Source organism: Cyanistes caeruleus, chromosome 3 (assembly GCF_971803275.1).
Source record: "Cyanistes caeruleus chromosome 3, bCyaCae1.hap1.1, whole genome shotgun sequence".
Lineage (NCBI taxonomy): Eukaryota > Metazoa > Chordata > Aves > Passeriformes > Paridae > Cyanistes > Cyanistes caeruleus.
The window spans coordinates 88,524,730-88,541,268 of NC_141703.1; the positions used below are offsets into that span (position 1 = coordinate 88,524,730).

A 16,539-nucleotide genomic window follows, 5' to 3' on the forward strand; every position below is an offset into this window, starting at 1 on the left:
AAGAGAGAATTGTCAGTGCAGTCACATTGTGGTTCCGTTTGTGGTAGAGCCCCAAGGCTGCAATGCAGTGCCTTAATCTCTTCCTTAAAACTTGACCAAATAAACCTGTCCTCTCTTTTATGAGGATTTTTTGTCTGGCATTTTAAGTGTTCTTGGTGAGCAAGATACAACCAAGAGAATAACTCAAGGATTGAGGTGGGGCAGCTTGTGTGCTGAATATTCTCAAATATTCCAGTGGACTACTTGGTTTGTAGCACATCATTGGGTGTGTGCTGTTGGCTGGCTCGTGCACAGCCAGCCTCATCCTTTTGCTGCCAGTGCCACTGATGAACCCTCATGCCACAGGAGAAAGTTGCTGAGGTGACTGCCCAGGGCCCCAGCAATGTAGGAAGCTCCTGTGGCAGCTCCTTGTGTTGCTAAGCAATGGAGATGTGACAGTGCATTTCTCCCAGTGCCAGGTAGCAGGAGCAGCAAAACTCCCAAAGAAAATGCATCTGTCAGACTGCAAGGATGGGAGGCTGTTGCAAGCAGGAGCTGAGTCAGGCAAAGGAACCTTCCTTTCCAATACTTTTGACAAGTACAGTACAGCTTGGGAGAGCAATACGATTTCTTTATCCACTTTGTGGTACTTGAAGTGAGAGGTGGAATATTTCTTGTAAGCGCTACAAGAAAATGCTGTAACAGGTTTTTTGTTAAATAAAATTATATATATATATCATATATTTAATATGATCAATATATAAATCTATATATATTGGTCATATTAAATATATGAGATATATATATATATATAAATATATATCTTATAAATTCGTTAATTTATAAGACATTTTTGTTATCTGTCCTTGTAGCAGTTGTTGGGCTGCCTGAGCTGCTCTGGCATGATCATCTGCTGCCACCTGATTAGTTGTAATTTACTTTTGAAGTTCACATTGAGTGTCAAGGGTGTCTGATTTAGTAAGCCTTTTGTATTTTCTGGTTTGGTTGGTTGGTTTTTAGCTGGAAAAATAATTGTTCATAAACAGTATGGAGACAAACACTTCCACTGGCAAGAAAATAGATGATACACGTTAAAGATTGTGTAAAGATCTTTTGAAAACATGACAGAAAAGTTCTGGTATCTTCTCACTGTAAAATCCTAATAAAAAGACAGGTGGAAAACACAGCTTCTGCTCCACATTCTTTTTTTCTGTGCATGTGTTCAGCCTCTGAATCCACGTAGAAGGATAAATGAGCACAAAAAGGGAATATGAGGTATATATGTAAACAATAGTGTTCTTGACTGCATGTTATCTTGATTAAAAAAAACCCCTCCTTTAGTGAGCAGTCATTCTTACCTTTTACCTTTACATGTACAAGTAATCTTCTCATTATTGCCTTTTTCTGTGACAAATGGAAGGGGAAAGAAAATCCATTCGTGCTAACTAGGAAAGAGGTAATTTCACAATGCAAATTTCAGCCTAATCTCTGTATTTCAGGTTCAAGTCAATTTTAAAATAAATGGAAATGGCCTTAAGACAGGCCTATGCATCTGTGTCCTCTGCAAACTCAGTAATGAGTGACTACAGAGAGATAATGTTGAGTCTTACATTGAATGTATATTTTTTTGACCAGTGACACAAATTTTGGAAAGATAAAATTTTGAGAAAGAGCATAACTCTTGAGTTGCTAGCTTTATTTGAAACTAGAACAGTGTTCTAATATCACAAGAAAAGTTCCTTCAGGTCAGATGACAGATCAAACATGATTGTTACTCAGTCTTCAAAAATTGCTCATAGCTGGTACCTAGGGAAGACATGTAAGAACAGGAAAAGCTCACAATGAGCTTGTCTCAGAGTACTCCACAGCCTTACAGAAGTTTGTGTAGTGTCAGTGCTTCTGTGGTCAGAGGCAGCAAGTTTTATTTAATCACTTCTTGTTTATTTTTCCTTGATTTTGTCCAAACTGCTTTGGAGTCTGGGCAACCTTAAGAGCAACATAACCCATTATGAGTGGTTCCATCATTAGATTTGATACTGTGTTGAAAACTTTTTAGATTTGAAGTCTGCTCACTGTCCTGGATTAATTTTGTTGTTGGGGAAAAAAAAAAATCCATTATTTATCTCTTGCTCGCCATTCATGAGTTTGTAGAACTGCAAATTACCCTCAGTAGTGCCTCTGTTCTGCATGGAGGGTCTTGGCCTGTAAACTAATTTCTTTTACTTACATTTTTTCATACCTGATATGTTGTTATCTTCTTTCTTTGTATATTTTTAAGGTAGTGATTTTGGGGTCTTTTTTGGTCTTTGAGAGGAAGACTAAAACTTTGTTCCTTTTTCTGTTTTGCATGCTGTTCTTTTCCTAATAATTGTATTCTCTGTCTTTTAGGCTCCTTGTTGAGTCTACAAACAGTACAGGGTAGATTTTCATGCACTAGCAATGTACTAGCATTCCTTTTGGAAATCCCCATCCACTATATCTAATGATATATTTTATAAATCTAATGTTATAAATATTTTCAGTTATTTCCTATTTAAGCTTTTGCCTGAGCAATTATCTCAGTAGGATCCCACTGGTGATTTTACCTCACACTGATGGTGGTTTACACTTACCCATTTCCTATCTTTTATACCATTATTCATCTGCATGAGAACAGTTCTCTTTTACCCTGTGGCAGGTCAGTTTCCTTAAGAGCTTTTGTTTAGGGGTGGACTCACATCCCTTCTGTGTTATGTTCTCTGTCCGTATGCAAGTTCGCTTCTTAAAAAGACTTTGATGCTAAGAACAAGACTTCTGCTATGAAATTTCTAACTTTTCCTTTGTTTATCTCATTTAAAGCTGTCTTCTGACTAATGTGGCCAGTTGGGCAAATAGTGATTTGTTAACACTGCTTTGCTTCACTGCAATGTGTATTGTGCTTATTCAGAATATAGTTGTTCTCTGAAACTTGCAAATTTGTGCAGACAGGATACAATCTGTGTGTTCTCTCTTAAGTGTTTTACAGTACTGGTGCTGTAGATAAAAACAACTGCTTAGCAAAGAATGTTTTTTGAATGTCACTGATATTTCATCAAACTGTCATAAGTGTGCCTATGCATATCAAGAAAATTCACCATGAGCAGCTGTTGTCTTGTTGTTTTTAATAATACAATATTCCTACTGAATTTTTCTCACACAGTTTGTATTAGTTTGTGTACAACACATTTAGGGCAGTTGTACTCAGTGACTTTTTCAAGTGTCTGAAGCAATTATATAAAATCCTGTTCAGAAGATTGAAAATTCTGCTTTAACCAGAAAATCCCACAAAATGAACAAAAGATGCGCAAATGCAAAGTGGAATTAGACACCTCATTTCTGTAACCTGCTTTTGTAGGATAGTGAGGTAAACATCTGCATGAAATGGTAATGAAAAAATTAAGTCATACTAGAGTTCAGGGCTCAAACTGAGAATTTTTATTCTGTCCAATAGCATTCTCTCCTGTTCTTGTATAAACCAGATGGTTAGCTCTGAGAAAAAAAAACATTGTTTCTTGTTGGAAATCTTTGGACTTAACATTTATTTTGATCTGTGAATTATTTAGGTTGTGGGAATGCTATTCATGAATTTAGACTTTTTTCCTATCCTTTGGAACTGAGAGCAGAGGGTATAATAAGGAAATGAAGTTAAGGCTGTGCAGTCTTGTTTTGGACTGTGTTAAAATATGGATGGACATGACAACTGAGTAAGAATTAGCATTCTGAGCTCTAAGACTAAATCTGCTGAGGACAGCTCCATGGGCACATGTACAGTGAAGGAGTCAGGTGTGGGTATGCTTTGCTGTCATCCGAAGCCAGCAGATGTATAAGGCAGCTGGAGTTCAGGAACAGTTCAACCATGTGAGTGGAGCACCGTGCTTGTGCCTAATACACTGATACTGTTCACTCAAGTTTTGCACCCTTCTGGTGAAGTTCTGCAGCTATACCACTGAAAATCTGCTCCTCTTACGCTGTCCCAAAGAAAATTTAGAATGTGATTTGGACCAAAATGTGTGGAAGTGGCCCAGATATAAAGACAGAAAAGCTTGTGTGCCGTGATGCCTCTTAGGAGGGTTTTTTTTTAAAATAGGCTTTTCCTACTGCCTAGCTGACAAAGTAATTTAGCTTACAGTTATCTGTGAGAGATTGTATCTTGTCTTGGAAGATCTGTACTTAGCTTGCTTCATGCATCAAGTCATACAACTATACTCAAGTTCAGATACCATCTTGTTCTCTTATTTACTCTCAAATATTAATTCTTGCTTTGCTTGCTACTATGTTTAACTGATTGCTGCCAGTGTTTAGGTTCTTCATACTTCCAGGCCATCATTCACAGACACTTTTCCCTTCAGTCTTCCACTTGTTGTTTTCTCAAAATGGGCTTAATTTAGATCTGTGTTTTTGGTTAGTTTTGGTTGACTGCTTTGTGTGTGCAGCAGATTTGCCATCACCATTCACTTTTTGCGTGTTACTCTTGCTTTCTTTCTGATACACTTCCATGGCCTCCTTTGTACACAATGCCATCTTCTCTCCCTCCTTGTTTTCCTACTCTGAAATTCATCCTAGCCTTTCTCTCCTGACATTGTGGCTTTTCAGTTATCAGCAGGTCTTAACCTTCCACTAACTCAGATCATAGTTCCAGCATTAATCTGTATTATGGTCTGCATACAGTCCTCCTCCTGTGTACAGTAATTCAGTTTGGTCTTTGTGCTTAAAAATAAAGAGACAAAAAATATGGAGGAAATTGGATAGAAATGTAGAAAATTGAAATGGTCTGAGGATATTCAGGCTTTGTAGTAGGGGGACTGCATTCAGCTCTTGCTTGCATGAAATTTGAATTAATTTGAAGGGCCATGTAAGAGTTAGGAAGCAAAGTAAAGCAATCAAGGGAAGAGCAGTCAAGAGGAAGGTTTATTGCAGTATAGATTCTTAGGCAGAGTTTTAAAATCTGAGTCTTAAGAGTACAGGTATTTAAGCACCAGTTTGTTGATTATTAACAAATACCAGCAGGTCTGGTTTTTAATAGGTTCAAAGTCTAGCATACTATTCAGTGTTCTACTCCCATTACTTCCTCAGTTATGAAATTAAGGAAAGCATTACAATTGATCATTTAATGTTATTTATATGCTAAAATGCTCTATTGTCTGGTACAAAACATTAAGACCTCCTTTTCTTCTTGTCTATTATCAGCAATTTAACAGAACTAAGCAATCAGTATGGTTAGTTTTTTGTTCTGCTTTTTTAATTAGTCTAAAATGTTAAAGGCAATTGGTTTCTTCATGGATACTTACAGGCTTATTCATTGCATTTTATGACTGGGCTGAAATCATATACTGCAGTTTTGTATGAAATGTATAGTTTCATTGACTAATTTTGAAGCACTTGTTTTCTCAGTGAAATTAAACTCCCTTGCTCAAAAGTTTAATTAATTTTCTTAAACATTATCTTGTTCCTTGTGAGTCATTAAGATATTTTGCAAGTGGTATGCTTCAGTAGTGGTAGCTTTATTGCCAGACCCTCGTTAGAGATATGGAAAACTGTTGATAATTGTTTGCTTTTAATTTTCATGTTACATATTTTCATACCATGTCTCTAATTGTCTATCACATCAAGAAATCCTGTTGCTGAAGTCTGAAAACTTGAATTACTTAAATCTTTTGGAGAAGAAATTGGTATATTTTTAAATATATAGCACAGTCTTTCCCAGTATGTATTTTTCAGCCATTATGAATCTGGGCAGACAGGAATGTCAATAACAAGAATATTTATTTTCTTTAAGATTGTAATAACTCTGTATTTAATGTCAGGCTGAGTTTATCAAGGAAGCATTTTCACTCAGTTGCTAGGAATTAAAGCAACTGCCTATGTGAAAAATAACTAAAATTTTAGCTGCAAAGTGTGAGAGAGTATATATTCCTCCTTGGGGCGGCTTTACATTTCCTCTTTTGTTTCTGGAATCACTGTAGTGGAAAAGGGAGGATCTACGCTTGTGTACACCCCAATGGTTGGGTGCCCTGTCAGTAGTGCTGGACCAAGCTGAGGTCACCTGCTTTAGTGGAGATTTTATCTTAGAAATTACGGTAAATTATCCCTTGAGGCTTTGGTCCTCTTACATTGCTTCTGCAAGCTGATTCTGCCTCCATCCCCAAGTAGCTACACCAGTAATCAAGCATGTTCTGCACCACTAGGTGTAGGTTCAGCTTCCACTAAGTGATGTCTGGCCAGGGCCCTGCAGAAAAAAAGATTTGGATATGAGACAGGCTGAGACCAATACTATTTCTGGCACTATTTCTGTTTGTATCTTATGGTCCTGTCAATCAGTGTGATCATCCCATCGGCCATGGGAAAGGTGTTTTGAGAGTGAAAGCTCTTTTCTTGCATCTAGATCTCTAGTCTTTACGCACAACTAACTATGGATTCCAGCTTTTTATTGCTTAGGAAGATAAGTCTACTTTCTAGAGTGTAAAATAACTTATTTTGATTGCAGGGATGTCTTAACACAGAGATACTTGCTCTTTGTGTGGTATAGAGACAGTTGTCTTCAGTAATGGCCCAAATGCTTTTACTTTATGCAGCTTCTTCCTCAATCTTTCCAGTTCCCCTAGCTTTCTTCAAAATGTAGATCATGTCTGCAGGCTGCTCTTGCAAAGGAGGATAAGAGTCTTTATTAGATTCCTGTGTGATTTTGTCACTGGTTTGGGAGATATGAAAACCCTACCTTGACTGTAAATGGACTGATGAGCATCCTGCTTTTGGATGTGTCATCTGCTGTCTTTTCCAAGGAAAAATAAAATGCTTCCTTCTCAGTCACTGCTTGAGGTAGAAGAGTAGGAATGGTTACATGCACCTAATTAGGCCTATTTCTATGACTTCCTTGGGAGCACAGCAGCCTTAGTAGTTTTCCACTTAGGCTGGTTTCCTTGACTTCGCAGCAGCAGCATACATTTTGGTAATGAGAGATCCATTTGTGTAGGCTGGACTTCTTCAGGTTTGTTACTCCTCTAGCAAGTCTCTGAGTAACTGCCAAGTGTGTTGTAAGACACACACACACTTGTGGCACAGAGGTGTTGGAGCACAGGCAGAGGGAGAAAGGGTAAGAGGGAAATTCTCTCTCCGACCTTTTTCCTTCCCCTGGCTTATTCACTGTGAGGGTGTAGGGGAGTGGGAAAGAGAAAGCTTGGATGCTGTGGAAGCAATAGTAAAAATTCTGGTGTGTTTCCAACACTGGTTTAGTCACACATCCAAACCCCACAGCAGCATACAAACTGCTGTGAAGAAAATTAACTCACTCCCATGCAGACTCAGTATCCCTGCTCAAACCTCCACTCGGGCCAATGAAAGCCCCTATGGAAGTATTTTTCGGGAGCGGTAATGAGATTTGTGTGTGTTGTATACATGTTGAAGTAAGGAGGAGGTATGGGTAAGGTGTTAAATAATCAGTTTCTGTGAAGCACCTATTTGATGATTACCTTTCAGCTTAGTGCATTATTTCAGTTTGTTGGTGCAGAGTTTTAATTTGTCATCTTCTTCCTTATTTAACTTGTCTATGTCTTGTATCTTTAATATTTTCTGTTCATAATTGATCTATGTATAGTTGATGTAGTCACATATTTTCTCTAGTACCTCACTGCTTATAGTCTCTTCTGCTTCCATGTAATAAATACACTAAGCAACCCCGAGCTGATATCAGGCATTCTAAATCTCTACTCTTTTTCTTACAGTATAATGAAAATGGGCTATTTATTTTCTTCATATTCCTTTTGTCGTGGAACACTTGACAACAATCTGTCTCCCTTGTACTTTGATAGTCTCTTGTGAGACTTTCAAATGGTACTAATAAGCCAGTTCTTCATCTAATGTGTTGGCATACTGAAAGAATTCCAGATAAGACCATTTTTCTTTCAGAGGCCCTGATATTTACACTTAGTCATATGATTTGCTAGAAATTTCAAACTAGATTTATGTGGTATCAAGTGAAGGAATTATTTGGCTTATCTCAGGAAACTTAAGTCTACCTAACTGCAAATCTGAATTACCATTTTGCAGTCCTTTGGAATAATACTCTTGCTTAATGAGAGTATGCATGATTTTCTTAATAGTTCAGCTATTTCACTGCTAAATTCTTTCCATTAGCTCATGATGGATGTTCTGTTTTATTTAGAAGAATGAGCATTGCATTCATTAGGCAAACTTCATTAAATTTGGAGCTCAATCAACTAGAACTATAATTATATGGAGAGGAAACTTCCTAATCTGACGTTTGTAAAACTGAGCCTTTTTGGAATTGGTTATTATCCTATGTGACATGACTAGCTGAGCTTTTGTATTGAACAGAGGCAGACCCTGGGAGGAGTGCCTTCAGCTAGCAGAAGTGTTATTTTCTATTATAGTTTAATTGTTTTATAACCTTTTTTCACCACAATGAGACATCTGCTCCCTCTATTTGTGGAGCAATAATAGACTGCTTGAGGTGGTAGCAAGAAGTGTATACTTTAAACTGTTATCTCATTATTTAGGGTTACTTTATGGTGCTTCAAATGATACCTTCTGCAGTTTAATTCCAGGAAGGTTATCCCCTTGTCCTTTAAGGCAAAATTTATGGATCTTGCCGTGGCCGTGAAAGGGAAAAAAAGAATGTTCTCTATTATGAATGGAAAATTATTTCACTTTGTGACTTTAGATGAATGGTTTCTATCAGTATCAGTAGGGGGAAGTACTACTGCCTATGCATTTCTACTTTACCTACTCTACTTTGCCTTGCTGGTAGTGCAGTACATTTTAAGATGAAGACAGCTATTACAATGTCACTGCTTGTTTTGGTCAAGTTGTAGATACAGATTCAGTGGAAGCTCTTACTTAAGAATAAATTAAGAATGACATCCTTTCTACATTGTGTCTGAACAAAGATGCTGAGAGCAATGAATTAATTTTACTCTCTGACCAAACATAACGTAGGCACAGATGGTTTTAAGTTGTACTTATCTTGTAGTATGGAGCAGCCAAGGTGTTACATGAGTGTTGTCCTGAGTGTTGCATTATGTTCAGTTCTGCCCTGTAATCTTGTAGTCACAAGACTTCTGAGTATGAATTCTGCATTTTGGACTCTTCCGCCTCAAAACCCACGAGGAGGGAATTAACTTGCTTCCAGTTACCTGATTGACACTAAAGGAAGAAGACTAGGCAGACAATCTGTTCCAAAATTTTGACTTGTCATCTCTTGACCTTTTGGATATGTGTTGAGCCAAAAGGATTTGAAAATGCAAAGATTGTTCCTCCAAGTCTTCCTCAAGGAAGAAGTATTCATGTGTAGAAAAAATTAAAATAATTCAAGTTTGGTTGAAAAAGCCTGCTTATATGAAAAAAGAAAAACTAACAATTTATTATAGGTTGGGATGTGTATACTATCCTTAGGAAATTGGGATAAAGAACAGTTGGGCTGTCACATGGAATCTAGAAGTTATAACCATACTGATCTGTGCCTCAGAAACAAGTGCCCATCACTGCTTAGGGAAGAGGCTCGTGAGAGAAGGGGCTTTTCTTAGTAGTTTTGTCGGACATTCATGGTTCTAGGAAAGATAAGCATAAAAGGTGAAAGAAAGGAATGTAAAGGCAGACAGAGGGAGGGCTTGAACAAAATTTTAGGGTACAGCCCAGACAAAAATCTCAGAGTGTGAGCCTATGCCTTTAATTGACTCTTAGGGACAAAAAGTGCCTAACAAGTTGGTTTTATTGAGCTGTTTTTTGTTTCTGTGGATGCAAACAATGTTGAAGGATCTGGTGTGAAACGGGTTGTGGGCAATTCCTTTCGGGGACCATTGGTTTAGGTAAGACCTCTTACATGGGGTTGAGGGCTCACTTTTAATGCAGTGATAGTGAAAGAAAATTTCTTGTCTGCATTTGGTGAAGTCGTATTGATCAATCATTATGGGATGCACTGGGGAAACTATGAACATTTTTGCTTAGCTCTGGAGAGGGCTCTGTTCTGTTCTCTCTGAGTTCATCTATTGGATTTGTGAGATGGCAAAAGTTACGTGCTTTTTCATTTCCATGGCCCTTTTGCCATAGTTCTGTGCAGAGAGAACCATGTGAAAAAGATTGTTTAAATTTGTGTTTTTGAAGATACATTCTTGAGATCTGGCAAGTAGATATTCTTGCTCCCAACATATTACTCTCCCATGTTGTGGACACTTGATCTGAGATCTAGAAAACTGTGGCAGATTGTACCATGGTGTCTGAAGTTCTTTGGAGTAGGTGTGGGGAGGTAGGGTGGCCGGCAATGACACACCAGTTCGTTTTCATGCAATGTGTTCTCCACATCCCATGCCAGTTAAAGAATACAAGAGCTTACTGATGTGATTACCACTGTGGTTAAGGTGGAACATTTTTACTTTTTGAAACTATTGCAAGAGGAACTTTCAGGATTTCCCAAGACTTAGGTATCCCTCTTCATTCAAACACTTTGTGTATATGAAAGTTTTATCAATGTGGTTTAAATAAAGGAACAGAAATTACTTTGAGCGTGTCGTGGAAGCAATGTAACACATTCCAACTTTGTTTAAAAATACTTTGTCAGCTAGTACTGAAAGTAATCCTTGTGTCATGGTCTTATTTGCATGTTTTTGAAGTGATAAATTAGATAACTGTGTCATTATGCTTTTGAAAAGGTGCAAAGTTAAGTGCAGTGCTGTGGCTCTACTTTAGCGCAAGCAGTGGAATTTGGCTGAAGGCATTAAACCTTACAGTGCTAAAGCACCACAGTGAATTCATTTCCTGAGAGTTATGGGCATGGCTGGTGACAATTTTTCAAAGGATTTGTCTTTTAATTAATCTTGCAAAAGGCAGCATGTCCCAATATGTACTTGAATTTCCTTAACAAACACCACCAACTTTAGGCTTTCCAAATCTAATTGAAATTAAAACAAACAGATGCATGGCTGTTCTTTAAAAATTAGTTGTTGGTAACTTTGTCATGGATACTGTTGTGTTTAATTTTTGTTATTTGGGAAAAGAAGTCCCTGAAAATGGAGTAAAGCTTGCAGGTCAGTCGTTTAGGTGTGCGAAAGAACCCAGTGGGGGTGATGGCTTCATTCAGTTACTGTTGAGGGGAAAAAATATAGCTCTGACCATATGAAAGGCAGAAATGGATGAATAAAAACTACCAAACAGGAACACTGTGCTGTAGAGATTCCCATTATGGGTGGAAAGCACATTAAAAGAACCCTAAAATTTACTTGTTAGGACACTAGTGTCATTAAATTGCTAATCAGAGTTATTGCACTGGTTTATAGATTACAGGTATGAGCAGTGAAATTTGGCTATTTTGTTGGTGCACAGGAAGTTTTATGCACTCCATGAAAACAGATAACCCGTGATAATTTTTGCTTTCCTCTAGAAACCAAGATTTGTGCCTACTGAGGGCAGCAGCTTGGGTTGGGATGGCCCCAGGAGGCTAGGGCTATCATGGGCCATGGCTCACCACCTCTCATCTCTTGCACAGACCGATGAGTCACTCATCAATCAGCTCTAAATTGCTGCTGTTTCAAGTGAATGGCATTTTAGCTTAAAGCACCATTGATTTTTATTTGGCTTTCAATGCTCCACTTGAAGTGGTGACAGTTGAGAAATCCATTAGTGGCGCATAGCGTGTGTCCCTGCAGACACTGAGGGGAACATCTTGGGACTGCGGCTTTGGCAGCCTCGCCAGGCCAGCGCTTCCCTGCTCATCAGTCCGTGCTTTTCAATCATTAGCTAGCATCCATAATTGCAAAACTTTGAATATTTCAGAAGTAAATGTTGGGAAATGCAAGGCATTACTGCAAGTACTGATTACTATATCTTGCATATGCATTTTTTTTTTACCCCCTTAGTAATGCTTCTGTCCTAGAATCGCTAGTAGCTTTTTGAAGCTGAATGTCTTTCTGTCCTTCGGGCTTTTTGTGGGTTTTTTGGGGTGTTTTTTGGTTGTTGTTGTTTTTTTTTTTTGTCAAAGTACAGTTGCTCAAGTTCAGGTTAGGAAAGCAGATAAAAAGGGATCTTTTTTCCATCTTTAGTATTCTTTTCTCTCCAGAAGCCAAATTGTGCCAGAGGATTGATACTTTAAAAGAGAAGTGGGAATCCTCTTATGTACCTGCTAATTCCTTGTTTGTTTTGATTATCCTTTGTGCTGACACCTTTGTAGTAACTTTGCTTTGCTAGTGCTTGGGTTATTTTCTCATGTTTGTGATGCTTAAGAAAAGTAGTGAAATAGTCACTTGTAATAGAAATCCTTCTTTTTTGCATGTAGGAAACTCACAAATGGGTGCTACCATAGTAGATGCATTGGATACTCTATATATCATGGGCCTTCACGATGAATTCAGAGAAGGACAAGAATGGATTGACAAAAATCTTGATTTCAGTGTGGTGAGTAGAGCCTACCCTAATATTTCTCTAATCCTTTTCACAGTGCTCATTTTGGGGGAGACAGAAGAGATCTTTCAGATGAAGCTTAATAAAACTTATGGATCTAAGTGTCAGATGTAAACTTTAGTGACATTCTCTGTATATCTAACTTTGTTTTAGGAAAAAAAATATATACCCTGACCCTTTCATAGTTAGAATTGTAAGTAAAGATACATCTATATATTGTATTTTCAAAGTGCAAATTGTAATTGGATAACAGAAGTAAGGGGAAGTGTTTTGTGAAAAACAGGCAGGCCTCAGAAATGAAGACAGAAAGACAAAGTTTTACTGGCTGATAGTTGTTGCAAATTACTGAAAGACAATTTTCCCTCAAACTATGGTGTAACATTTTCTTAAGAATGCAATCTTGTCTCTTCTTCCATTTCTTAAGAGTTTTAACGTAAAGTATGTCACTTGAATTCCTGAGGTTTCCTACAGGCTCTTAATCTATCAGGAGAATTTCCCAGTTGATCATATAGCATCTGACATTCTTGGGAGTTTGGAAGCATTAAATGGAAGAAATGGCTCTATTTTAGTCTTATTGATTAGTGTTCTTAGTACTAATTTTGGGACTGTCACAGATTCTGTGATGGAATTTGTATTTCAGTCCTTGGATTTGCCCTGTGGTTCCAAAAATAATTTTTCATTCAGTAAATGCACATAATGAAATATAGTTGTATTCAGAATTCAGCAAATGCTTACTGTTTCTGTATTTTAACCTACTTTTCAAAACTTATTTGTTTGGGCTTTTTCCTTTTGATTTATACCTTGACTGTCTGGCAAACATCAAAGAAACTTTACTCTGCTTTTTCAGTTAGTGCCAGATAATTATTCTGTCTAAAACTGAAGATCCTAAATATATCAGACAGTGCAGACATAATGATACCATTATGAGGGTGAACTAAATTGCTTCCATAACTTTTGTCTGATCTAAGGCAATTTCAATATAAATTTGCAGTATTAATCTAGGATTTGGATGGAAGAAATTTACATGACCCTCTGGGGTTCAATTACATCTTCCTATGTATCAAAAACCATTTCTGAAGGTTAATGAGTTGTCTTGTGTATACACCAAACTTGAGTAATTTTCTTATATGATTTGGAACTTATAAATAAATACATAAATTTGATCCTCTTGGATTCTTCTACTGGGAAATGGAAATCATTGGTTATACTTTACACTGTCCCACTGCATGTGTGATTCATGACTTTAATAGGTATTAAGTGGAATCATGCTGTATTGGTGTTATTTTTCTTGTATCAGCTCTATGTGAAAAGAGAAGGCCTTTTACTAAAAGCATTTGGGAGTATTTCAGACTTCCAATCAGTGCTGTTTGAAGAAATCCTTATTTACATAATCTTTCTGAAATATGTAATATGTGCAAAATACATTTAGTTTTGATCCAAGCACTGCAGGTGCCATAGAAATAGCACGAAAGGAAACACGTACCTGTATATGTCATTTCAGCTGTGTGCAGATTGGTGAGTCAGCTTGTTCACTGCATGTTGCAGTGACTTTTCTGGATAAAAGGAAAAATCTTACCTATCTCAAAATCTCTTAATAAAACTACATTTCTGTGTCAGAATATAGGTTGAAGAGAAGTTTATGGGGGAGACAGAGTGCATGTGGGAAATTAAGTGAATGGGGCACAGAGGGAGTCAGTTGTTAAAACTATCTGGTTCCTCTTAATTTTTGTGGGGTTAAATGAGTCAAAAGATACTGTTGAATTTAACCTAAGGATAATAGTGTGGAAGAAGGCAATAAAATGGTTTATTCTTTTGAGTTTCTCAGTAGTCCTGCAGTACTACTTGTCATAACATAAAGGCTATTCCGAGACAAAGATTATGTTAAAATAGAGCTCTGAATTTGATTTTAGTAATTCAGGTTACAAAAGTGCATTATGGGAATTTTCTAATTATTATTTTGCTTTATCTTTTAAACCTTGAAGGTTTGGTGTTATGCTGAAGCATAAGAGAGAAGATGCTGAATTTTAGAAATGTACAGTCCTTGCCTTCTTTCCCACCAGCCTCAAATTACTGTAATTGCACTTTGTGGTGATAAAATGGTTAGAGGGCAGGAGAAAAACTAATTTGATTTTAATAAAATTGATTGAAGCTGTAACTAGAATTGTCATTTGATGTCACAAAGATGTGCATGAGAATTTCAGTTTGGAACTAGACACTGCAACAGTTCAGACCCTTGCATGTGGATTGCCTTAGGATATGTACTTTCTTCTGCCTTGACAATTTTTTTTCTTCCTTGATTAAGGAGTTGGTTAATTATTTATTAATGCTTTCTTTCTGTTCTAGAATTCTGAAGTGTCTGTTTTTGAGGTCAATATTCGCTTCATTGGCGGTCTTCTAGCAGCATACTACCTTTCAGGACAAGAGGTAAGGAGATTGGAAGGTGTCTAAAATTCAGTGTGTTCTGGCAAATGTGGCATATGAAGACTTTTCTAGAATCTTGACTTCTCAGTAGCTTGCAAACTAATTTCACAGCAGTCAGTTGTCCAAAATAACATAATTCTTAAGAGTATGGAATCTTTAAAAATTGTTTCTGAGTAGATCTTATGCCATTTAGGACGCTTGGTTACAGTTTAGAAATGCTTCTTTTATCAAGATGTTTTCAGAAGTTATCCACTCAAGTAAGCATCAGTTTGAAATGTCAAGTGAAATGTCAACCTTCTCATGCCAACAATAACTTGTTTTGATACTCTGTAACTTCATGAAGGTAGAAATAGTATCTTTGTCATTTGTCCTGCGAGGCTGTAGGATTGCTTCATCCAAGTGCTACTCAATCTTCTTACCATTTTCTCAGTGACAAACTGAGAAATAACAAGCCAATTTTATACAACTTCTGAAACTTCTGTTAAAAAAGATATAGAGACATGCTTAGATTGACAGGATGCATGTCCTCAAAGACTTGCAACAATGGACTTCCTTAGTCCAGTAGTCACAGTGCTGTGACCTCTTACTTCACATACTTCAACAAGACTAGAGCTTGACCCCCAGCTCTTCCCATGTCTTAGGAGCTACCTGTCTTTAATCTATTGCCTGTGTCTTTGATTCTTTGGTTTTGTCCTTTATTTTTCATGACGCTTCTGTAGCCCACTACCAGACATATTTTGTGGCTTAAGACTTTCAGGTGTTCTTAAGTATTTTCTTCTTTTGTTTAGGGAAGCACCACATACATACCAACAAGTTCTCAGGGATTTTAAGACTGCAGCCCTAAAGGCAACCCAGAGAAAACTCATAATTTGTTGTCTCTTTCTTTGGCATCATCCTGGCATCTGTGAATTTTCTCTTTTATGAGCATCTTCTCTTAGGAAGAAGAGCTCAGTGTCAAAGCAAAAATCCTGTGTATATCTTGAAAGAAATGGGTGGTTTATTTTTCATCCAGTGTCCCTGCTTCACCTTCTTCAAACTGGAACATGCATCCTTGGAGGCATCTACTGTGGATATGAAAAACCTCAGAGAAGAAGCAAGGATGATACTTTCATAGCTGGATTATTTGTATAGGTTGATACTGCACTTTTGCACAAGCCCCTTAAAAGGAACTTCTTTTGCCCCAGTATCCAGATGGGTGCAGCCAAACACTGCCAAAATGTATTTTTTGCCTGCATTTGTAAAGCAGAGTATTCCTTCTTAAATTTGCTTCTAACCTCTTGGTAGAGTCAGAACAAGCTCCTTTGCTTAAATAGCTTTATTTTCTTTCCTTCTTAGAAAGCATCTACCCTTTCTTTCCTAAATGTTGGCTAGGCTGAGTCTTTTGTTTTCAAAATTTTTATGGCATCATTCTCTCCAACAGACTTCAAATGCTGTATGACTTGTGATACAGGATTATTCCCGTCAAATGTCCATATGTATCATCTTTATTTTCCTAAAGAACTGCTAAAAAAAGTGCTCAGACTGCATTTCTTTCAAAATAGTGTGGCAGCTAGGATTGCTTTGGGTATCTTGAGAGACTGCTCCATTTGCCAAGTTGGATGGGGTTTCTCTTCAATTTGTCGCTGTGGATATGACAAGCAAGGAATTTTGAGGCTCTTCAGCAACTGAGCCCAGGAGAGACACCTGCATCTGGGAGCTCCTTGGAGCTGGAAACAG

At 37.5% G+C, this 16,539-nt stretch overlaps 1 protein-coding gene across 1 annotated transcript in view; it reads left to right on the top strand.

Moving 5' to 3' along the window:
- MAN1A2 (mannosidase alpha class 1A member 2) overlaps window positions 1-16,539 on the top strand; it is a 132,753-nt gene that overhangs the window by 47,364 nt on the left and 68,850 nt on the right. The window contains exons 4-5 of the mRNA XM_023940350.2: window positions 12,278-12,396; window positions 14,746-14,826. Of these exons, the coding sequence (XP_023796118.1) occupies window positions 12,278-12,396; window positions 14,746-14,826 (200 nt within the window). The remainder of the gene's footprint in view (window positions 1-12,277; window positions 12,397-14,745; window positions 14,827-16,539) is intronic.